The sequence below is a fragment of the Pleurodeles waltl genome, chromosome 8 (genome assembly GCF_031143425.1).
Source record: "Pleurodeles waltl isolate 20211129_DDA chromosome 8, aPleWal1.hap1.20221129, whole genome shotgun sequence".
Lineage (NCBI taxonomy): Eukaryota > Metazoa > Chordata > Amphibia > Caudata > Salamandridae > Pleurodeles > Pleurodeles waltl.
The window spans coordinates 402,079,435-402,099,783 of NC_090447.1; the positions used below are offsets into that span (position 1 = coordinate 402,079,435).

The 20,349-nt window shown below is 44.7% G+C and overlaps 1 protein-coding gene across 2 annotated transcripts in view; it reads right to left on the reverse strand.

The window, feature by feature from the left end:
• The window catches only part of UBE3A (ubiquitin protein ligase E3A), a 250,200-nt gene that overhangs the window by 147,982 nt on the left and 81,869 nt on the right, over positions 1-20,349 (reverse strand). For both annotated transcript variants that reach the window (XM_069204274.1, XM_069204273.1), the window contains 2 exons: positions 16,233-16,377; positions 9,316-9,521 (listed from right to left, as the gene is read on the reverse strand). In XM_069204274.1, coding sequence (XP_069060375.1) covers positions 9,316-9,521; positions 16,233-16,377 — 351 coding nt within the window. The remainder of the gene's footprint in view (positions 1-9,315; positions 9,522-16,232; positions 16,378-20,349) is intronic.

Consider the following 20,349-nt stretch of genomic DNA (forward strand, 5'->3'; position numbering starts at 1 on the left):
GCTTGATGTATCTGAGATACTGGCCGGTCGCGAGTGCACGGCGCTTCAGCGTATGTATGTGATCCGAGTTCGCTCTTTCTTGCGGAACCGCTTATGGAGTTCGGATGAGGCCCCGGTGGAGTTCCGCACGCTGGAGATTCTCTGCTGTGCACGGTCGCCTAATAGGCTGGTCACCAAATTATATAACTGCATGCAGGAACAGAGGAATAATCTCAGAGAGCCGTCTAGACTACCGTGGGAGGCGGATCTGGGAGAACCCATCTCGGAGGCTCTGTGGCGCGCCTGCTGTGCGCATATGAGAGCGCTGACGCCAAATTACAGGCTCAGATTGCTGCATTTTAAATTTTTGCACAGACTATATTATACCCCAGTGCGGATGTACTCCTTGGGGCTGCGTGAAGATGCGCGCTGCCGGGCGCTGGAGGCTAGTTTTTTTACACTTGGCGTGGGAATGTGCAGATGTTTACACTTTCTGGGTGGCAGTTTTCAATGCAATCTCTGAAATGGTCGAAATAGAAATTCCAGCCACTCCTAGAATCGCGCTGCTTGGGTGTGTGGAGGACATCAGGGCAACACACAGACGTTTAGTGGGCATATTATTGCTGTTAGCCAAGCGCAGAGTGGCCATGTGCTGGGGCGGGACGAGAGTGCTGCGCCGTTCTGAATGGCTAAGAGATGCTGCTTTCTGTCATGATCAGCTTATAGTCTTCTGGAGCCTGATGCCTGAAGGGACTAGACCCAAAGATATTTGGGCCCCGCTGAATAACTTCTTAGTGGCCCAAGTCGAGTGAGTGATATAACCAAAGAAGCCCGGACAAAACACTGACCCCTCTGTACGCTGGCATCTACGTCAGAAAAGGTGAATGGCTGTTGTGGACTGATTGTACTCCCCACCTGCTCCTTTTTGTTTATATCTGTTGATGTCCCTTATTCAACTGCATGTTATATCTACTACATCTCTGGCAGAAAACTGCCCCGTGGTAATTCCGTACAGATCATGTCTTCAATTAATAGATGGGAAATTTAGCAGAACAAACTGAACTGTAATAATCAAGGCGTACCTGTCTGATTTCTCCTGTACGGAATATATGTTAATATCGCAGTGGGGAGCTATTGCTCTTTAGAATATGATGCTCTGCAGGGACTGTTGTTTTATTTTTATATGTTTGATATGGTAAAATCAATAAAAAAAATAAAAAAAAGTATTGTTGTATTTGGGATGGCTGCAGATGTGATTTCTCGTAATTTATAGAAAATCCTAGTTTGTGTAGAGTTTCTATAACGTATTGCGTGTGAAGAAGACACTGTTGTTGAGTGCTGGTTTTTATTAGCCATTCGTCTAAGTATGGGAATACGTGCATGTGTTGTCTCCTTATGTGAGCGGCTACTACTGCAAGGCATTTTGTGAATACCCTTGGGGCTGCTGTTACCCCGAACGGTAACACTTTGAATTGATAGTGCACACCGTGTATTACAAACCTCAAGTATTTTCTGTGAGAAGGATGTATGGGTATGTGAAAGTAGGCATCCTTGAGATCTAACATTGACATGTAGTCCTCTTTTTTTAGTAAGGGAACCACATCTTGAAGTGTTACCATGTGGAAGTGATCCGACTTGATGGAGAGATTCAGTGTTCTGAGATCTAATATAGGTCTTAACATTTTGTCCTTTTTTGGAATTAGGAAATATAGTGAGTAGACACCTGTTCCTTTCTGATGGTTGGGTACTAACTCTATTGCTTGTTTTTGTAATAATGCTTGGACCTCTAGTTGTAATAGGTCTAAGTGTTGTTTGGACATGCTGTGTGCCCTTGGGGGCACATCTGGCGGGAAATTTATGAATTTGATGCAATAACCATGTTAGATAATGGCTAGGACCCATGCGTCCGTAGTTGTGTGTCCAGTTTTGGTAGTATGCAGTAAGTCTCCCCCCCCACTGGTGTTAAGTGTTGGGGGTTTGTGACATTGAAGTCACTGTTTGGTTCGACTTGTCTTAGGTGTTTGGAATTTTCCCTTTCCTCTTGGGAATTGTCCACCTCTATATGAGCCACAAAACCCTCCTCTCTGGTATTGTCCCTGATAGGTAGGTCTGGTTTGCGAGGTGGAAGGCTCTGGTGTTTGCATTCGAAAACCCCCTCTAAATTGTGGCTTTCTAAATGTGCCTCTGCTTTGTGAAGAGTAGAGCGTGCCGATGGCTTTGGCCGTGTCAGTATCCTCCTTTAATTTTTCAATTGCTGTGTCCACTTGCGGCCCAAACAATTGTTCCTGGTTAAAAGGCATGTTTAACACAGCTTGTTGGATTTCTGGCTTGAATCCCGAGCTTCGTAACCATCCATGCCTGCGAATGGTTACTGCAGCGTTGACTGTTCGTGCAGCTGTGTCTGCCGAATCTAATGCGGACCTTATTTGGTTGTTGGATATTGCTTGTCCTTCTTCCACAACCTGTTGGGCACGTTTCTGGTGTTCTTTGGGCAAGTGCTGTATAATGTGTTGCATCTGGTCCCAATGTGCCATGTCGTAGCGGGCCAGAAGGGCTTGTGAGTTTGCGATCCGCCATTGATTGGCTGCCTGTGCTGCCACTCGTTTGCCCGCTGCATCAAACTTCCTACTCTCTTTGTCAGGCAGTGGAGCGTCTCCTGACGATTGAGAGTTTGCCCTCTTTCTTGCTGCTCCTACAACCACCTAGTCTGGTGTAAGTTGCTGTTATAAACACAGGGTCCGTTGGGGGAGGCTTGTATTTTTTCTCCACCCTAGGCGTGATAGCCCTTCCTTAAACTAGCTCTTGGAATACCTGTTTTGCGTGCTTGAGCATGCCAGGGAGCATTGGCAGACTCTGGTAGGAAGTGTGGGTGGATGCCAAGGTATTGAACATCAGCCTCTATTGGCTCTGAATGCATTGCTACATTGTGGAACGTAGCTGCCCTTGATAGTACCTGCATGTATGCAGTACTGTCCTCTGGAGGTGACGGCCTTGTTGGGTAACAATCTGGCCTGTTTTCTGATACTGGAGCATCATATAAGTCCCATGCATCCAGATCATCCTGTGGTGTCATCCCTGTATGCGTAGGTGACTGCATTGGAGGTGTTGTTACCGGGGACAGCTGTGGTGAATGTAGTGGTGAAGGTTGTTGCGAAAACCTTGGTGGTGGGGTTTTATCTCTGGCCACTTTCGCCTTCTGCTGCATTTCTGACTCATGAAATGCCAGCTTTCGTTTGGTTTTGATTGGAGGAAGAGTTTGTATTTTTCCAGTCTCTTTCTGGATATGCAACCTCCTTTGCATATGGTCTGGTTCCCCCATACTTATTTCCTGCTCAAATCTGTGTTTTTATGCATTTGGCAGGAAAGTCCTTGCTCTTCCGTGTAAGAGCTTCTTTTCGGCTCCAAAGCCACTTTTTTCGGAACCGATGCTTCAGATAAAGTCTTTTTCGGTTCCGATGTAACTTTTCTCACCTTGGGTGAGTCGAACTCTCGGTGCCGAGATCGCTCAGTGCCTGAATCTCGACCGGGCTTGGGTGGGGGCAGGCGTACTCACGTGATGGCCTGCAGTAGGTGGTCGGTATGCATCGGAGTCGTCAGAGTCCGAACCTTGAATGGAGATAGCCATCGCCTGTTCTTTGACGTTGAGGTGCTCGGAACTTTTCAACGCCATTTGCATCCGCCTCGCCTTCCGATCCCTCAAGGTCTTCTTCGATCGAAAGGACTTGCAGGCCTCACAAGTATCTCCTCTGTGCTCCGGTGACAAACACTGATTCTAGACCCTATGTTGGTCTGTGTAGGGATACTTGGCATGGCACTGTGGGCAGAAATGGAAAGGGGTCCGGTCCATTAGCCTTCGACGTGTTCTGTGGTCAGGCCGACCAGGCCACCGAAGCTGTGTTTCACCGGTGTCGATGCAAGGTGTTTCCCGTTCGAAAACAATACCGACGCTTTTCGGTGAATTTGAGTCTTTTTCCGATTCGAATAACGGAGCGGAGAGGAACACATCCGAACCCGATGGCGGAAAGAAAACAATCTAAGATGGAGTCGTTGCCCATGCGCAATGGAGCCGAAAGGGAGGAGTCACTCGTCCTGCGACTCGAAAAGACTTCTTCAAAGAAAAACAACTTGTAACACTCCGAGCCCAACACTAGATGGCAGGAACAGTGCACAGCATGTGTATCTGGAGCTCCACATGCCATCAAACATATATACATTAGTGACTTTACAGTTAGGTAAAGTAGTAACACAAAAACTAATGTTTAAAAAAATCCACAGAAATTCACCAGATACAGTTTACAGCACTCACGATAACTCTCACCCTCGTCATGCACAGTTTATGATCATGTATTACATGGCACGTGCCATGTTAAATGACATCAATATCACTGATGGCATCTCAAATGACATCACTGATGACATCATCAACATAGTGCTCCTCAAATTACTCTATAAAAGGCTAGATCATAAAAAAAAAGTTAGCAAAGGGCCCACAATCACATACAGCATAGATTGACTACATGTACATGTCTATTGTATATGTACGTAATAGAAACAATATAGTACTGGCGACAAGTCTAAATCTATATCGTAAAAGTATATGGTGCACACTTTAGCTATCAGAGAAGCGCAAGCAAAGCTTAATTTAAACAAGGTGAAGTCTGAGTGCAAGTAATGTGAGTGGCATACGTACTTTAATAGTTATGGCCTAAAGGCTAATTGTCAGAAAGAGTGGAAAAAAAACACGAAGTTCCTCCTTATGATACATTATTCACCTGCGGATGTCTGCGTGCATACTGATGTTAAACATTTGTCATGTAGTGCTTATGACAATTTCTATATAAGCTGGAGATTTATGAATTCAGATATTTATTTATATAGGTTCAGTGAAAATTCTGAGCCATTATACACTATGGCAGAATGTATAATGTATGGGTGGATTCATAGACGGGTCAAGCTGCAGCATGAACGTAGGTATTAATTCAATAGTTTATGTCATTCTGCGCATTTCAGGAAAATGTGAAGAGTACTTTCACATAGTACAGAGCACTGTCCTTAGGGCCTTGTTGCGAATGCCTTAACACCGGATAATGTATAGATGCGAAGTTAACTTGAAATTCTTTATCTAATGAGGTGTTTAACAGCAACAGCTCATTAACATAAGTAATGAATGGTAATCAAGGTTTATTAAGTTGCTGACTTCAGAGCCATTATGTTTCTGAATGCACACCCCTGGCACACAGTTTAGTCCCTTGTAAAAGGTACCTGTGGCCAGGGAAGGTCCCCAAGGGCTGCAGCATGTATTATGCCACCCTGGGGGACCCCTAATCAAGCACATGCACACTGGCACTGCAGCTTGTGTGTGCTGGTGGGGAGAAAAAAAAGTCGACATGGCTACCCTCCCAGGGTGCCATGCCCACAAACCACTGCCTGTGGCATAGGTAAGTCACCCCTCTACAGGCCTTACAGCCGTAAGGCAGGGTGCACTATACCACAGGTGAGGACATAGCTGCATGTGCAATATGCCCCTAGTGTCGAAGCCCATTCTTAGACATTGTAAGTGCAGTGTGGCCACACTGAGTATATGGTCTGGGAGTTTGTCATTACGAACTCCACACCTCCATAATGGTTTCACTGAATACTGGGAAGTTTGGTATCAAGCTTCTCAGCGCAATAAACCCACAATGATACCATTGTTGGCTTTATGGAGAAATGCACCCAGAGGGCATCTTGCGATGTCCCCTGTATGTTAGCCAAACTGCTAGAACAGAACTGACCAGTCTGTGCCAGTCTGCCACTTTCAGACAAGTTTCTTTCCACTTGAGGTAAGAGGGTGGCCAAAAACTCAGCCTGTCCTGGGTGGAGGTGCTTCACACCTTCCCCCTACAAGAATTGTAACAAATGGTGGTGAGCCTCAAAGGCTCAGGCTTCCTGTTACAGTGCCACAGGACACTCCAGCTCCTGGAGATGACTGCCCACAAGACAAAGCCCCATTTTTGGCAGCAAGTCCGGTGGGAAAATAAGGGAAAGCAGGGACGTACGACCACCTCAGCTGGGACCACCCCTAAGATGTCCACAGCTCAGATGACCCTCTCCGTGCAAAATCCTCCATCTTAGTTTGGAGGGCAGGGACCAATAGGGTTAGGTCTGTGTCCCTTCCACCCTCAGGGACAGTAGCCACTGGCTATTTCCCTCTGAACCCTGTAACGCCCCTACATCCAGAATTTAAGGGCTCCCCTTAACCCAGCTCATCAGATTTCTGCGCCCTCACAAGAAGAAAGAAGGACTGCTAAGCCGAATCCCCATCAGGGATAACTGAAGACACAAACCGACTTGGCCCCAACCCTACAGGCCTGTCTCCAGTTTCAAAAGCCCTTCAATAAGAAAGCAGTGCATTGTGCAGGAACAGCAGCCTCAGGAAAGTCCCCAGAGGACTGCTTGCATCACAGAGGACCAAAATCTCCTGTGGTCAGGGCCCTGTCCAAGAAGAAACTCCATCTAAGGACTCCAGAACTGCCCAGGATCCACAAGCCCTGCCCACTCTGCACCCGACACACACGGCCCGAGTCCAGGTGGCCCAACAGACTAGAGATGGTCTCCAGGCGATTCTGAACAAGTACCCACCCTGGGTTGACCCCTCCTGTCCAACACGACTATGCCTGCAGCCTGAATCCTGAGGACCCCCCCCTGACTGAGACGAGCCGGGTGAAGCTACCCGTTACCAAAAGGTACTCTGCACCCAGAATCCCTCTAGCCTAGCGGAATCCAAACTCTGGTGCATCAACGTCTAGCAAGAGGTCCTCCTCCATGTCCAGCCCTTGGTTTTCTGCTTCCAACCCCCAGGATTCAGCCTGCAGCACCTACCCCTGGGGCCCGCCTATAGGAAAGCACTGGGACCCCCGACGCTGTGTTTGCACACTGCTGTCCCTGTGCCACTGAGGGTGTGTGTTTATTGCTGACCTGTGCCCCCCCTGCCTGGTGCTCCTCTAAAGCTCCCAGGTCTGCCCTCCGAAGACATGGGTACTTACCTGCAGGCAGGCCGGATTCCGAATGCCCCCAGTCTTCATAGGAGCCCATGTTAAATTTGCCTCATCTTTGACCTCTGCACCCAGCTGACCCCGTGTTGCTGGTGGTGGGTGTTTGGGGTTAACTTGAAACCCAAACAGTGGACTTCCTAACCCCCGGAGACTGGAAATTTAAGTCTTGTACTTACCTCGAAACTGCTAACTTTTCTTCCCCCCCGGAACGCTTTCTGAAAATTGCAATGTCACCCTTTAAACAGATTATTGCCATTTGTTTGAACACTGAATAACTTGTGAATTCTGAACAAAGTGGTATTGATACATTTATTGGGTACTTAGTTACTCATGTACTTACCTGCAACTTTAATCTTGTGGTTCTAGAAATAAATTTAAAAAATATATTTTTGCTATATAAAAACCATTGGCCTGGAGTTAGTCATTTAGTGTGTGCTTTTATTTATTGACTGTGTATACAACAAATGCTTTGCACTATCCTCTGATAAGTCTACCTGCTCGACCACACTACCACAAAACAGAGAATTAGTATTATCTTCTTTAACCTTTGCTAAGCCTCTGGGGAACCCCTGGACTCTGTGCACACTATACCTCATTTTTATATATTATATACACAGCCAGCTTTCTACACTTGCCAAATAGCTTCCAGTTAAAAAGCATACAGCAAACTGTCACACTCATTTGATTAAGTACCCAGTGATGTAATTTTATATCAGTCATGTCACCAATGATGATGTCATGTAACATTTCATCAGAGATGTAATATGTGAGTTCATAAACAGTGCATGGTTGGGTGCAAGCTCTAGTTAGCTCAGTAAACCATAACGTATGAATTTAAGTTGAAGTTTGATTTTTAAACATTTTTCTGTGTTATTTCAACACCTAACTATACGTCACCCAAACCTTTGTTTTTTCCAGTGAAGTTATCAGGTGTTTTTAAACATAAATTAAGATTTAACTACCCAACCATATTATCACTTAAACCACTGTTTTGTTTGTCAGGGAATTTCTGCATTTTTTCCATCATACTTAGCCAACTCCCTTGCTCAGCATGACTTTCGCTCATGCACAGCAGGGGGGTGGGCTGCAGGCCCTGTGCCCAGGCCCCCATGGCCAGACAACCCCTCCCGCACACGGCTAGGTTAGGGTGCTGGGCCTGCCCAGGGGTTTATAGCACATTTTCGACAAAAGCCTTAGAGCGGGAAGGCAACCGGCTCCACAACTTGGAGCAAACACAAGTCCTCTCTTTTTAATATAACCTCTTTTTATGCTTGGCAACACAGTTTCACCTCCTGGACTGCCTTCGGGCTCATTTATTGCAGAACTTCGAGTCGTGATGAGAGCCAAAGAACCAGAGGCATACATCAACTGCTTAGTGTAGACGTTCAATGGCTTAAATTATGTGCGCATGAATCCTATAAAGATATCTTCTCTGGCACACTGCCTGACTAATTTAAGAGTTGTTGGGAAAACCAACAAATTTGGAAGCAATGCTCCAGACCTGACAGAAGGAAACGAATGGATGCCAGCAAACAGGAGTGGCACTTATAAGTGCCTCTGCTTCATCACTTTCCGGGTGGTATGTATCACACTACCGCCATATAGCACCATCTACCGGCACGCAGGAAGCATTTCTGAAACCAAAAAAAAAAAAACTCTGGATCCAGTCAGGCATTTATATATTCTATATCTGAGAAATATGTGGTTAGAAGTATTCATCAGAATGCAGAAATTTGAATGACTACATGATCATTTATTAAAACATCTTAATCAACAAGTCATCAATGTGTAGGCATTGAAAAGAAAGAAGACTGAGCCAGAGGAACAGTTTTTAAGAATGGGTCATCTGGGGTACATGATTTCCACTTCACACAAAAGAATGTAAAACTAACTGTTGAGCAAACGCATACATATTCAGAGAAGAAGGCAAACATAGATGAGAACCTGACGAAAAGAGAGGGAAGGTCTAAAAATGTATTCAGTGACGGATCAGGAACTAAACATACAATAATTGGTTACTTCATATTACCCAAAGTTTTCATAATGTGGTTCATGCTATAAAATGTACAACTACGAGTGGTTGGGGGGGGGGGGGGGATGGGTGGGACGGCCCCAAGACCACAGGAAACAAATGCACGTAATTAAGTGCCAAATTGCCAAAACAAAAACTAAATGAAGCCTACAACCAGGCACAACTGTAATTTTAGTAAGAGTCTATTGTGGCATGCAATATCGTTTACTTATTGATACTAAGAAAACGAATAATACAATATAAATAGAATGTTCAAAATAATTAACTTACTGGGTGGGAATCTGCTAGATCACGGAAAGTTCCTTTTTTGCCCATAAGTTTCCTGTATACAACCATAGGAAAATGTACATCCAGTATACAGTTATTGTAAATAGCTAGACCCAGCACTATGCCAATCAGAGTAAACTGACCCTCTGTTTCAAAAGATGATGGGTTAAACCAAAATAGTTTTGTTACTTCATCGTAGGTGAACATACCTATAAGTAAACAAAGACAGGATTACAGAACAGAATTAGAGCATCAAAAATAAAAGATTGTGAAGATAGTATACATAAAAAGCAATCAAAGTGTGGAAGGCTAGTAACAAGGTAACACGAACAATACTGGCCCAGGGCAACATTCAGTAAAATCTTTTAAAAGGTTCATATACTCAGACTACAGGAGAGAGTTGAGTGAGGAGAGTCACTCCCAAGCAGACAATAGGTGTGAAGATTACAGACAAGCAGTCCGTACAGCTTCACACAATATACAGAACACAGCATCACCATGCACTACAATCCAGGATGATGACACACTGGAATGTTATAACTGATATATATATATGGCAGAATGTATAATGTATGGGTGGATTCATAGAGGGGTCAAGCTGCAGCATGAACAATATCACTCTTGCATACCACCTACAATAGGTTCTTGTTCTACAGCAACCTCATATACTTGGGAATTCAAAAGAATTAGCTTATAAAAGTGAAATCTCCTTTAAATGCTGGAGTCCAGGCTTTTTAGGAGGACCTTGTTGGGATTGTACTTTTGCTGCATGCTACAACATTCACGGATTCCCTTAAGAATCACATTCAAAGTTCTACTCTTTACTTACATTTACAAGATAGAAGTACAAATTATTTAAACATATTTGCAGCTATGATCCCAAATGTAATCATCTATATTGTTGTGTAGCCATTTTAGTTATAGCTCCATGCACGTTAGTTTAATACATTAGGCCACTGTGCACCTTGACCAAGATATATTTTATTCAGCTTTGCGTTGTTATTTTTACAATAACCAGTTTTACGGTCCTGTTTTAATTTCTATCTGTTTTGCCTAGCCCAGCACTGTGTTTTCAAACAACACATTCTTGATCACTCCGTGCTTCAGTCAAGGCTACAGTTTGGTACATTGCCGGTGAACGTGGTAGAAGTTTAGTCTCCAACATTCGTAGAAAATACACATCATTACGTGGGGACATTTTCTTAGAACATCAGCTGTGTTATTATAAACACACTTCCTAGTCCCATTACACCTCAAGAGGGAGATTCCAGCCAGGGAACCACAACTGTATGCTGAATGCTTCGCTGCAGATGCTAACGCAGACTACAGGCCTTTGCTCAGGTATGAGGGTTGATGTCCTCCCAGGGGAACCTGAAAGACAGGATTAGAGCTTAACATGCCCTGCCCAAAATATGATTTAGATAGAAAATAGTCCATCGATTCTAGGGGCAATATGATAGCATTATTCTTATGCTTCACTCTCATCGTCACCATTTTAGTATTGTTGTGTTGTTCTGGTTATTGCAGCTCACGCTTTGCTATCTATAATTCAGTCGTTTTATTAAACCAATCTTTAAAACTTATACTGCTTTTACTGTCATTTATATATATGAGACCGAATTGTGATTGAGAGAACCGGGTGCGACCTGAGTGACCATGACTTCCCTGAGAAGTATGATATGTCATGCGCTCGGCTGCCCAATCATCCCTACCTTTCGGGAGAGATGAGGCACGGCTAGTTAGCTGCAGCAAAACCTGGATTTGGAGCGACAGGTGTCACCCACCGTGGGTCAGACTCAGTCTCCCACACTGTGGACGATCTTGCTGCTCAAAATCCAGTAGTCTCATTAGAATAATGAGAGCCTATGCGACAATATCACCAAGTCAGTTTCCTCCTCCTAAAAATCAGCACTTTCCACACTCCCTCATCAACAATCACTGCCATTCTGCGTTTGCTATACATGCAATGTCTGCTTGCTTTACTACATCTGCCATGTTTTTATGAACCTTTGTAACTGCAGCTCTTCGTCTGAATTGGCTCACTCTTGCTGAATGTATTCTCAGGTCGCATACCAAGGATGAATTTAGCAAATTAATAACAATGTACTGTCCAATTTTAAAAGCATTACCTTAGTCGAGAGTGAAGTGAGTGATGAATGGATCTGAGACTGCAGTTCAGAATTAACTGCTTGCACCATATGCCTGTGCGCTGAGACACTGACAGAGGCAGAGCTTGCTGAATGTGATGACAAAGATGCCTCCAATTTTTGTTACGCACATCACCAGGAACTATAGTTACAGGAGCATGAAAGTTCTGAAACCTGCCTGACTGCAATGATTTGAAGTGTGCGATGTTTATGGAATGCAAAGAGAATAAATTAGCCTTGTAAAGATCTGGAAAACACACATTCTTCACAATAACGCAAGATCTTGGCATTGCAGCTTCCCGATGGATTCCAGTATTTTAAGGCTATATTCAATGATAAGTACACCTGCCCTACATTAATAAAAGTAATACAGAATAAGGAACTTGCTTGCCACAAAAAAAAAAACTTCCAACCCTCAGTATTTTTTAAGGGAAACACAAATACGAACTATGAAAAGCATCTTTTCCCATCAATTGCCTCTTTCTAAAACAAAAATATGTTATTACTTTAAACATGGAGAGTGGGGAGTGCAAGATTGCTAGGGCTGTGTAAAATATGAAATTCATCAAACTCAAATTGTGCCTAGTTTACACTATCCCTAGAAAGAAATAATCTGGATGGGAAAACCAATTAATATAGGCAGTGCCTAGAAGAAGGAAGACCATTTTAGAAGGGGCATGTGTTTGACGACTTTGAAGTTGGAATATTATGTGTTCTTTTTCAGGAATAAAATGTGGAAATTGAACAATGTTATTTAACATACTTAAATATGACAGTGAGCTCCAAAGTTTAAGTAGTTATCTAGTTGGGCATGAAGAGTTGCGGTATGTATACAAGAAATAACCATTAAAAACATTCTCAACAAAAGAAATATTGGCCGAACCAACAAGTTGAATAATAATAAACTTACCTGTAACACTAGCTGATGTTCATATGTATTTTAATTAAATTCAGAAACACCAACCATGCAAGAGTTTTATTTTGTAACGAAATACTCTTTGAAGGTCACAATGTTTCTAGCAAAGATTTACATAAATTCTCTCAAGAAGATTCTTGCTTATCTGTTACGGTTTTTACCCAAGCACAACTGGAATCTTTTTTGCTTTCTGGCAATCAAGCTCTCTCAAAATTATCTACACCTGTTTAAGTAGGCATGCATCTCAGATGGCAGGACTATTCTGTGTTTATGAATATTGAGTACGTCTTCACAGAAAATAATGCTTTAACAATCACAGGCAAAACAGGTTCCCATACCAGGCAGGAGGGCTGGTGCAGGAAGATATCTTCCCACAGTGATAGCTGAGAGAGCACCAAGATTCCTTTGTGAACATTTATACTATAGCTCAAATAGTATGAGCTGTCACACAGGATGAGATTACAGCAAAAGGGATATAATTTTTCCTTTGCATCTTTCTGTCATACTGTACAGTTTCGATTGTGTATTGTGGCTATTTCAGCAACAAAAAGAACAAGTCAGTTTCACTCTGCATGAATCAAGCTCTCGGTCATGTCATGACGGGCCTCAGTCAAACAACATTTCCAAGCCAGAGAAACAATTTTAAGAGGTAAGATAATCCTACATGGCACAAGCAGAATAGTCACCAGGTTCACTGAGTAGTAGCCTTAAGAAACAACTTACCATGTACAGTAAATAATCAAACTTGAGGCTAGTGGAAACACAAGGATACAAGCTTCACTGGATGTTACCAATCCATCAGAAGGGCATCCACTGCAAAGAGCATAGTCAGCAACTAGTATTTCTCATTTGCCCTTGTGAGATGCAAGGCTCAACACAAAATGTCTTACAGAACAATGTCACTAGCTAAAGCTTAATACATTATCTGGAAAAGAGGGTGGCAACAAGTTTGCTCACTAAGTCTATCTGCCCAAAGGTTTGTAATCTATGATTAGTATTAATTCTGATTGGAGAACACACAAGATAAAAACAGATCTCTCAGGCAAGATCACCCTTAAAAGCATGGTGAATATGTTTGTCCACTACCTCAATTATGTTAAGTACAGCAACAAAGCAGTCTTGAACTATGTACTCTTCCTAGGAGGCAAAAGAAAGTGCTTCACTTGTCAAGTTGGGTAATGTGACTATTCAGATACTTTCTAGAGCAGAGATCTCAAACAATGTGTTGCTGAGTAACTGCAGTGTCTCAACTATGAATCCTCCATTGCCACAAACATGTACTCACAGTGTCTGGAAGCATGGGCAGTAAGGATGGTGCTCTTCTTCCAACAAAAGAGCTAAACAAGTGCGAGACTGGATGACTGTCTGAGCAAAAGAAATATTCAAGATGCTGTCATTGGCAAAATACTGCTGTCACGGACAAGAGCTTTAGATAGCCTAATGAAACCTTGCCTTGTAATCAGAACGCTGCCTATGTTTAGAAAGGGCAAAGATTCATACTTTCAACATCAAGCGATCAAGGGTGGGAACAGGCCCTTTTAGAATACAAGGGGTAAAACTGGAAAACTGCTAGAAAAAAGGGACAACAGAGAAAGTCAGAATAATCACCGTTTTAGTGAGTGTTATTGTTCGGAATAGATATCCTCATATTCTAGTGTTGCTTATACTGCTGATGCATGAAGTACATAGGTTCTCGTTCCATGCAATCTTAAGCAGCCATTTAGATGCAAGAGGTGTGAAATTAACAAAAAAAGTGCATTAACATAACAGCACAGAAAAGAGTGGCAAAAAATCCAAAAGGACAGGTTTGTGAAATACAAGGTTGTCATTTTTCCATAGTTTTCCCACCAAAAATTAGTAACTGTGCAGAAAAGTTTGTCAGATTATAAACACACGGCCTATCTCTGCAACTATTATAAATACAAGAGCCTTCACATTATTAAGGCTTCCCGAGCTTTTTATTAAATTATCAATTTGTTGCATCAGGTTGTGAGTTGATAATATTGTGCGCATTTCTGTATTCAGTTTCTATTTAAGCAAAATGTGTGTAATTGTATTTTATGAGAGACAGAAAGGCGAAACACTAAAGGCAGAAAAGAAAGCTGGCTCTTGACTTAACAGGATTAAGCAGTGAGACAAACACATGAGTATAGAAAGTTCAAGGGGATGCAAACAAAACAAATAAATTACAAGCAGACACACCAACAGGGTGATATACAGTTTTACTGGTGGAATTTACTTAAGCCAGACTAATGTACTCTGTCACACTGGCATGAAACAATCTACTGCACTTATAAGATTGCACCATGAAAGTCGTTTCTCCATCAAAGTGAATTTGCCAGCCACTGAAGGATCTATAGATGCAAGATGGGGAAGGGAACCATTAGCAGAAATTCAGGTAATGCGAATGTTGACCAATGCAATTTATAACCCTAAAAAGAGCTAAAGGGGCTTATCACCCACAACTAATGACAGGTGTTTCCCAGGATTCTGGGCATAATAATTAATATTTAGGGAAAGTTTGCCACTCTTTCCCTGGTTAATTTCACAGAGCTAATTCTGCCAAACATGATGGCGGATCTGCCACTGTGGGTGGGGAAGCTTAACCACCATTGTCATCCTGGAGAAATTGGCAATATACCTCAGCAAAATCGATGCAGAACACAGACTTGTGGAATGTTACAGTGATCTTAATAGGGCAGCTATGCGACCGGGGGGAGGAGGGAGGAAGGACAACAGACAATCCACCACTTTTGGCAGACATTCTTTGAAAATCCTTCTTTAGAATCAGGCTTCATGTCTAGAAGAATAGCAACAAAAATCTCTGTAAACAGCACTTTGATGTTACATTGACATAATACATTAGATCCCAAATTAATTTGTTTTGGAAGAAAAAGAAAAAAAAAACATTCCTTCACTAGTACCAATTGTGCCCCTGGCTATCATTACTTGCTGGAAAGAGAAGACTGCTGTGCAGCTCTTTTGTCATTTTTACAGGTTAGTATTAGTCAAACCTGTGCATACATAAAGGCTGAGTAACATTTACACTACTGGCCGAGGACAAATCAAGTGGCATGAGGAGGATGCACACCTGTGGGACTGCTTGAAACATTTTATAGCGAAAACAAATATAAGTGCCAGCAAATTTGCCCCGAGGAAAAACCCAGTGCCAACACTGAAAGCAGAATATTAAACATATAAATTTGACAAAAAGAAGTGGCCTATTGGATTATGAATGTTATGTAGCGGAATATTCTAGACCAATGGCTTCCAACCTGTAGTCTGGAGACCCCTGGGGGTCTGCAAAGCCTCATCAGGGGGTCCGCGACTGCTTAGAAAATTAAATAATATTAACAGATCAGGTCCCCAGCTTTCAGTAATGACTCATGAGGGGTGGGGGGGCGTCCCTGGATTCTAATGATTCAGTGGGGGTCCCCGGATTCCAGTAATGATAAAGTGGGGGTCCACAGAAGTCAAAAGGTTGGGAACCACTGTTCTAGACAAGTCACAGTGGTTTGGTTGTTCGAAGGGAGGAGAGGAGAAAGTTTAGGGGTCTAGAGCTTATTTAGCTATTTTTGCTAGGTCTACAAATTCCTTTTTTCACATCACATGAAATGGACTTGATCTGCACACCAACAATTTGAAATCAGCCTGTTCATATAAACCATAACACAAATTTTAACAATGAAAAACTTCCTGCAATGATACACAACAGGATATCTGTGTACTGTGTGCAAATTTACAATGCACTTTTAAAATTGAAGAAGATGGCAAATTTACAATGGACTTTCAGGATTGCAGACAGGAGGAAAAGACTGATCACTTACTGAGTCATTAAAATTGAGAAAAATACTTACCTATGTCTGGATTGAAGATTTCTTCCACAACCAATTGAAAAAACTCTTTGGAAACTCCTCCTTCATCCACCCCTTGCTCGCCCTCAAACTCTACATATAACTGCTTCTTCAAGTCAGCTGGATTTTCCATGGCAATCATTTCTAACTATTACATAAAAAATAGACAACTGTTAATAGATTCCACAGTAATATTTAACTAATATACACTTAGAAAAGCGAAGATCAATTATTTAAATGTATGCTCCCCTGTAGCATAGCTGATAGTCTCCTGCTACCAACTATGGAAATAACCAGCAGCAGAGCCAAGTTCTAAAACAACAGTTAACACTAGAAGGCAGATGATGCAAGAAGCACATGTACAGTCTTCACCAATCACCACCCCCCTTACACGTAAACGCAAGAACATCAGTAATTCAAGAGGCTAGGAAGAAAAGGTGCATGTATGCTAGCAATCAAAGACAAACTCTGAAAAACTGTACCACTGCCACTTCATGAAAAAGCAGTGTTTATTGAACTTAAACTTGGTTACGATCTTTTGAGGAACACACACAGGCAGTAAATGAGGAACACACCCTCAGAGACAATTCCAGGCCAATAGGTTTTTGTATAGAAAAATATATTTTCTTAGTTTATTTTCAGAACCACAGATTCAAGATTTACATGTAATACTTCAAATGAAAGGTATTGCAGGTAGGTACTTTAGGAACTTTGAATTAGCAAAATAACATATACAGTTTTCGCATAAATCACATATAGCTATTTTAAAACTAGACAGTGCAATTTTCAACAGTTCCTGGGGGAAGTAAGAGTTTGTTAGTTTTTGCAGGTAAGTAAACCACCTATGGGGTTCAAGTTTGGGTCCAAGGTAGCCCACCGCTGGGGATTCAGAGCAACCCCAAAGTTACCACACCAGCAGCTCAGGGCCGGTCAGGTGAAGAGGTCAAAGTGGTGTCCAAAACGCATAGGCTTCAATGGAGAAGGGGGTGCCCCGGTTCCAGTCTGCCAGCAGCTAAGTACCCGCGTCTTCGGAGGGCAGACCAGGGGGGTTTTGTAGGGCACCAGGGGGGACACAAGTCCACACAGAAAGTACACCTTCAGCAGCACAGGGGCGGCCGGGTGCAGTGTCTTTACCAGGCGTCGGGATCTGAGGAGCAGACAGTCGCGGTCAGGGGTAGCCTCGGGATTCTCTCTGCAGGCGTCGCTGTGGGGACTCGGGGGGGGGGGGGGCAACTCTGGCTACTCACGGTCTCGCAGTCGCCGGGGAGTCCTCCCTGAAGTGATTGTTCTCCACAAGTCGAGCCGGGGCCGTCGGGTGTACATGTCGGGTTCTCAATAGGTTTCTATGGGAGACAAAGGGGTCTCTTCAGCGATGCAGGCAGGCAAGGGGGGGGCTCCTCGGGGTAGCCACCACCTGGGCAAGGGAGAGGGCCTCCTGGGGGTCACTCCTGCACTGGAGTTCGGATCCTTCAGGTCCTGGGGGCTGCGGGTGCAGAGTCTTTACCAGGCGTCGGGATCTGAGGAGCAGGCAGTCGCGGTCAGGGGTAGCCTCGGGATTCCCTCTGCAGGCGTCGCTCTGGGGGTTCAGGGGGGGGGGGCAACTCTGGCTACTCACGGTCTCGCAGTCGCCGGGGAGTCCTCCCTGAAGTGATTGTTCTCCACAAGTCGAGCCGGGGCCGTCTGGTGCAGTGTGTCAAGTCTCACGCTTCCGGCGGGAAACGCAAGTTGTTTCAAAGTTGCTTCTTTGTTTCAAAGTTGCAGTCTTTGGTGAACAGGGCCGCTGTCCTCTGGAGTTCTTGGTCCTTCTAGAGCAGGGCAGTCCTCTGAGGATTCAGAGGTCGCTGGTTCCTGGGGAAAGCGTCGCTGGAGCAGTGTCTTTAGAAGTGGGGAGACAGACCGGTAGAGCTGGGGCCAAAGCAGTTGGTGTCTCCGTCTTCTCTGCAGGTTGCAGGAATCTGAGTTCCTAGGTTCTGGGGAGCCCTTAAATACTAAATTTAAGGGTGTGTTTAGGTCTGGGGGGTTAGTAGCCAATGGCTACTATCCCTGAGGGTGGGTACACCCTCTTTGTGCCTCCTCCCAAGGGGAGGGGGGCACATTCCTATCCCTATTGGGGGAATCCTCCATCTGCAAGATGGAGGATTTCTAAAAGTTAGAGTCACCTCAGCTCAGGACACCTTAGGGGCTGTCCTGACTGGCCAGTGACTCCTCCTTGTTTTTCTCATTATCTCCTCCGGCCTTAACGCCAAAAGTGGGGCCGTGGCTGGAGGGGGCGGGCAACTCCACTAGCTGGAGTGCCCTGTGGTGTTGTAACAAAGGGTGTGAGCCTTTAAGACTCACCGCCAGGTGTTACAGTTCCTGCAGGGGGAGGTGTGAAGCACTTCCACCCAGTACAGGCTTTGTTACTAGCCACAGAGTGACAAAGACACTCTCCCCATGTGGCCAGCAACATGTCTGGTGTGTGGCAGGCTGCTAGAACTAGTCAGCCTACACGGATAGTCTGTTTAGGTTTCAAGGGGCACCTCTAAGGTGCCCTCTGGGGTGTATGTTACAATAAAATGTACACTGGAATCAGTGTGCATTTATTGTGCTGAGAAGTTTGATACCAAACTTCACAGTTTTCAGTGTAGCCATTATGGTGCTGTGGAGTTCGTGGTTGACAGACTCCCAGACCATATACTCTTATGGCTACCCTGCACTTACAAGGTCTATGGTTTTGCTTAGACACTGTAGGGGCACAGTGCTCATGCACTGGTGTCCTCACCTATGGTATTGTGCACCGTGCCTTAGGGCTGTAAGGCCTGCTAGAGGGGTGACTTGTCTATACTGCATAGGCAGTGTGAGGTTGGCATGGCACCCTGAGGGGAGTGCCATGTTGACTTACTCGTTTTGTCCTCACTAGTACACACAAGCCGGCAAGCAGTGTGTCTGTGCTGAGTGAGGAGTCCCCAGTGTGGCATAAGACATGCTGCATCCCTTAGAGACCTTCCCTGGCATCAGGGCCCTTGGTACCAGGGGAACCAGTTACAAGGGACTTACCTGGATGCCAGGGTGTGCCAATTGTGGAAACAAAAGTACAGGTTAGGGAAAGAACACTGGTGATGGGGCCTGGTTAGCAGGCCTCAGCACACTTTCAAATCAAAACTTAGCATCAGCAAAGGCAAAAAGTCAGGGGGTAACCATGCCAAGGAGGCATTTCCTTACACCCCCCTTCTAAAGACATTGCTCCAGCGACACGTTCCCAGGGTCCAGCAACCTCTGAAGTCTCAGAGGACTACCCTGCATCTAGAAGGACCAAGAACTCCAGAGGACAGCGGCTCTGTTCCCCAAAGACTGCAACTTTGCAACAAAGAAGCAACTTTGAAACAACACACGTTTCCCGCCGGAAGCGTGAGACTTTGCACTCGACGCCCCCGGCTCGACTTGTGGGGAACAAACACCACAGGGAGGACTCCTCGGCGATTACGAGACTATGAGTAGCCAGAGTTGACACCCCTGAGCCCCCACAGCGACGCCTGCAGAGGGAATCCCGAAGCTCCCACTGACCGCGACTGCCTGCTTCAAAGACCCGACGCCTGGTAAAGACTCTGCATCCGCAGCCCCCAGGACCTGAAGGATCCGACCTCCAGTGCAGGAGTGACCCCCAGGTGGCCCTCTCCTTTGCCCAGGTGGAGGCTACCATGAGGAGCTCCCCCCCCCCCCTTGCCTGCATCGCTGAAGAGACTCCTTGGTTTCCCATTGAATCCTATTGCGAACCTGACGCTTGTTTGCACACTGCACCCGGCCGCCCCTGTGCTGCTGAGGGTGTACTTTCTGTGCTGACTTGTGTCCCCCCCGTGCCCTACAAAACCCCCCTGGTCTGCCCTCCGAAGACGCGGGTACTTACCGGATGGCAGACTGGAACCGGGGCACCCCCTTCTCCATTGAAGCCTATGCGTTTTGGGCACCACTTTGACCTCTGCACCTGACTGGCCCTGAGCTGCTGGTGTGGTAACTTTGGGGTTGCCCTGAACCCCCAACGGTGGGCTACCTTGGACCCAAACTTGAACCCCATAGGTGGTTTACTTACATGCAAAAACTAACAAACACTTACCTCCCCCAGGAACTGTTGAAAATTGCACTG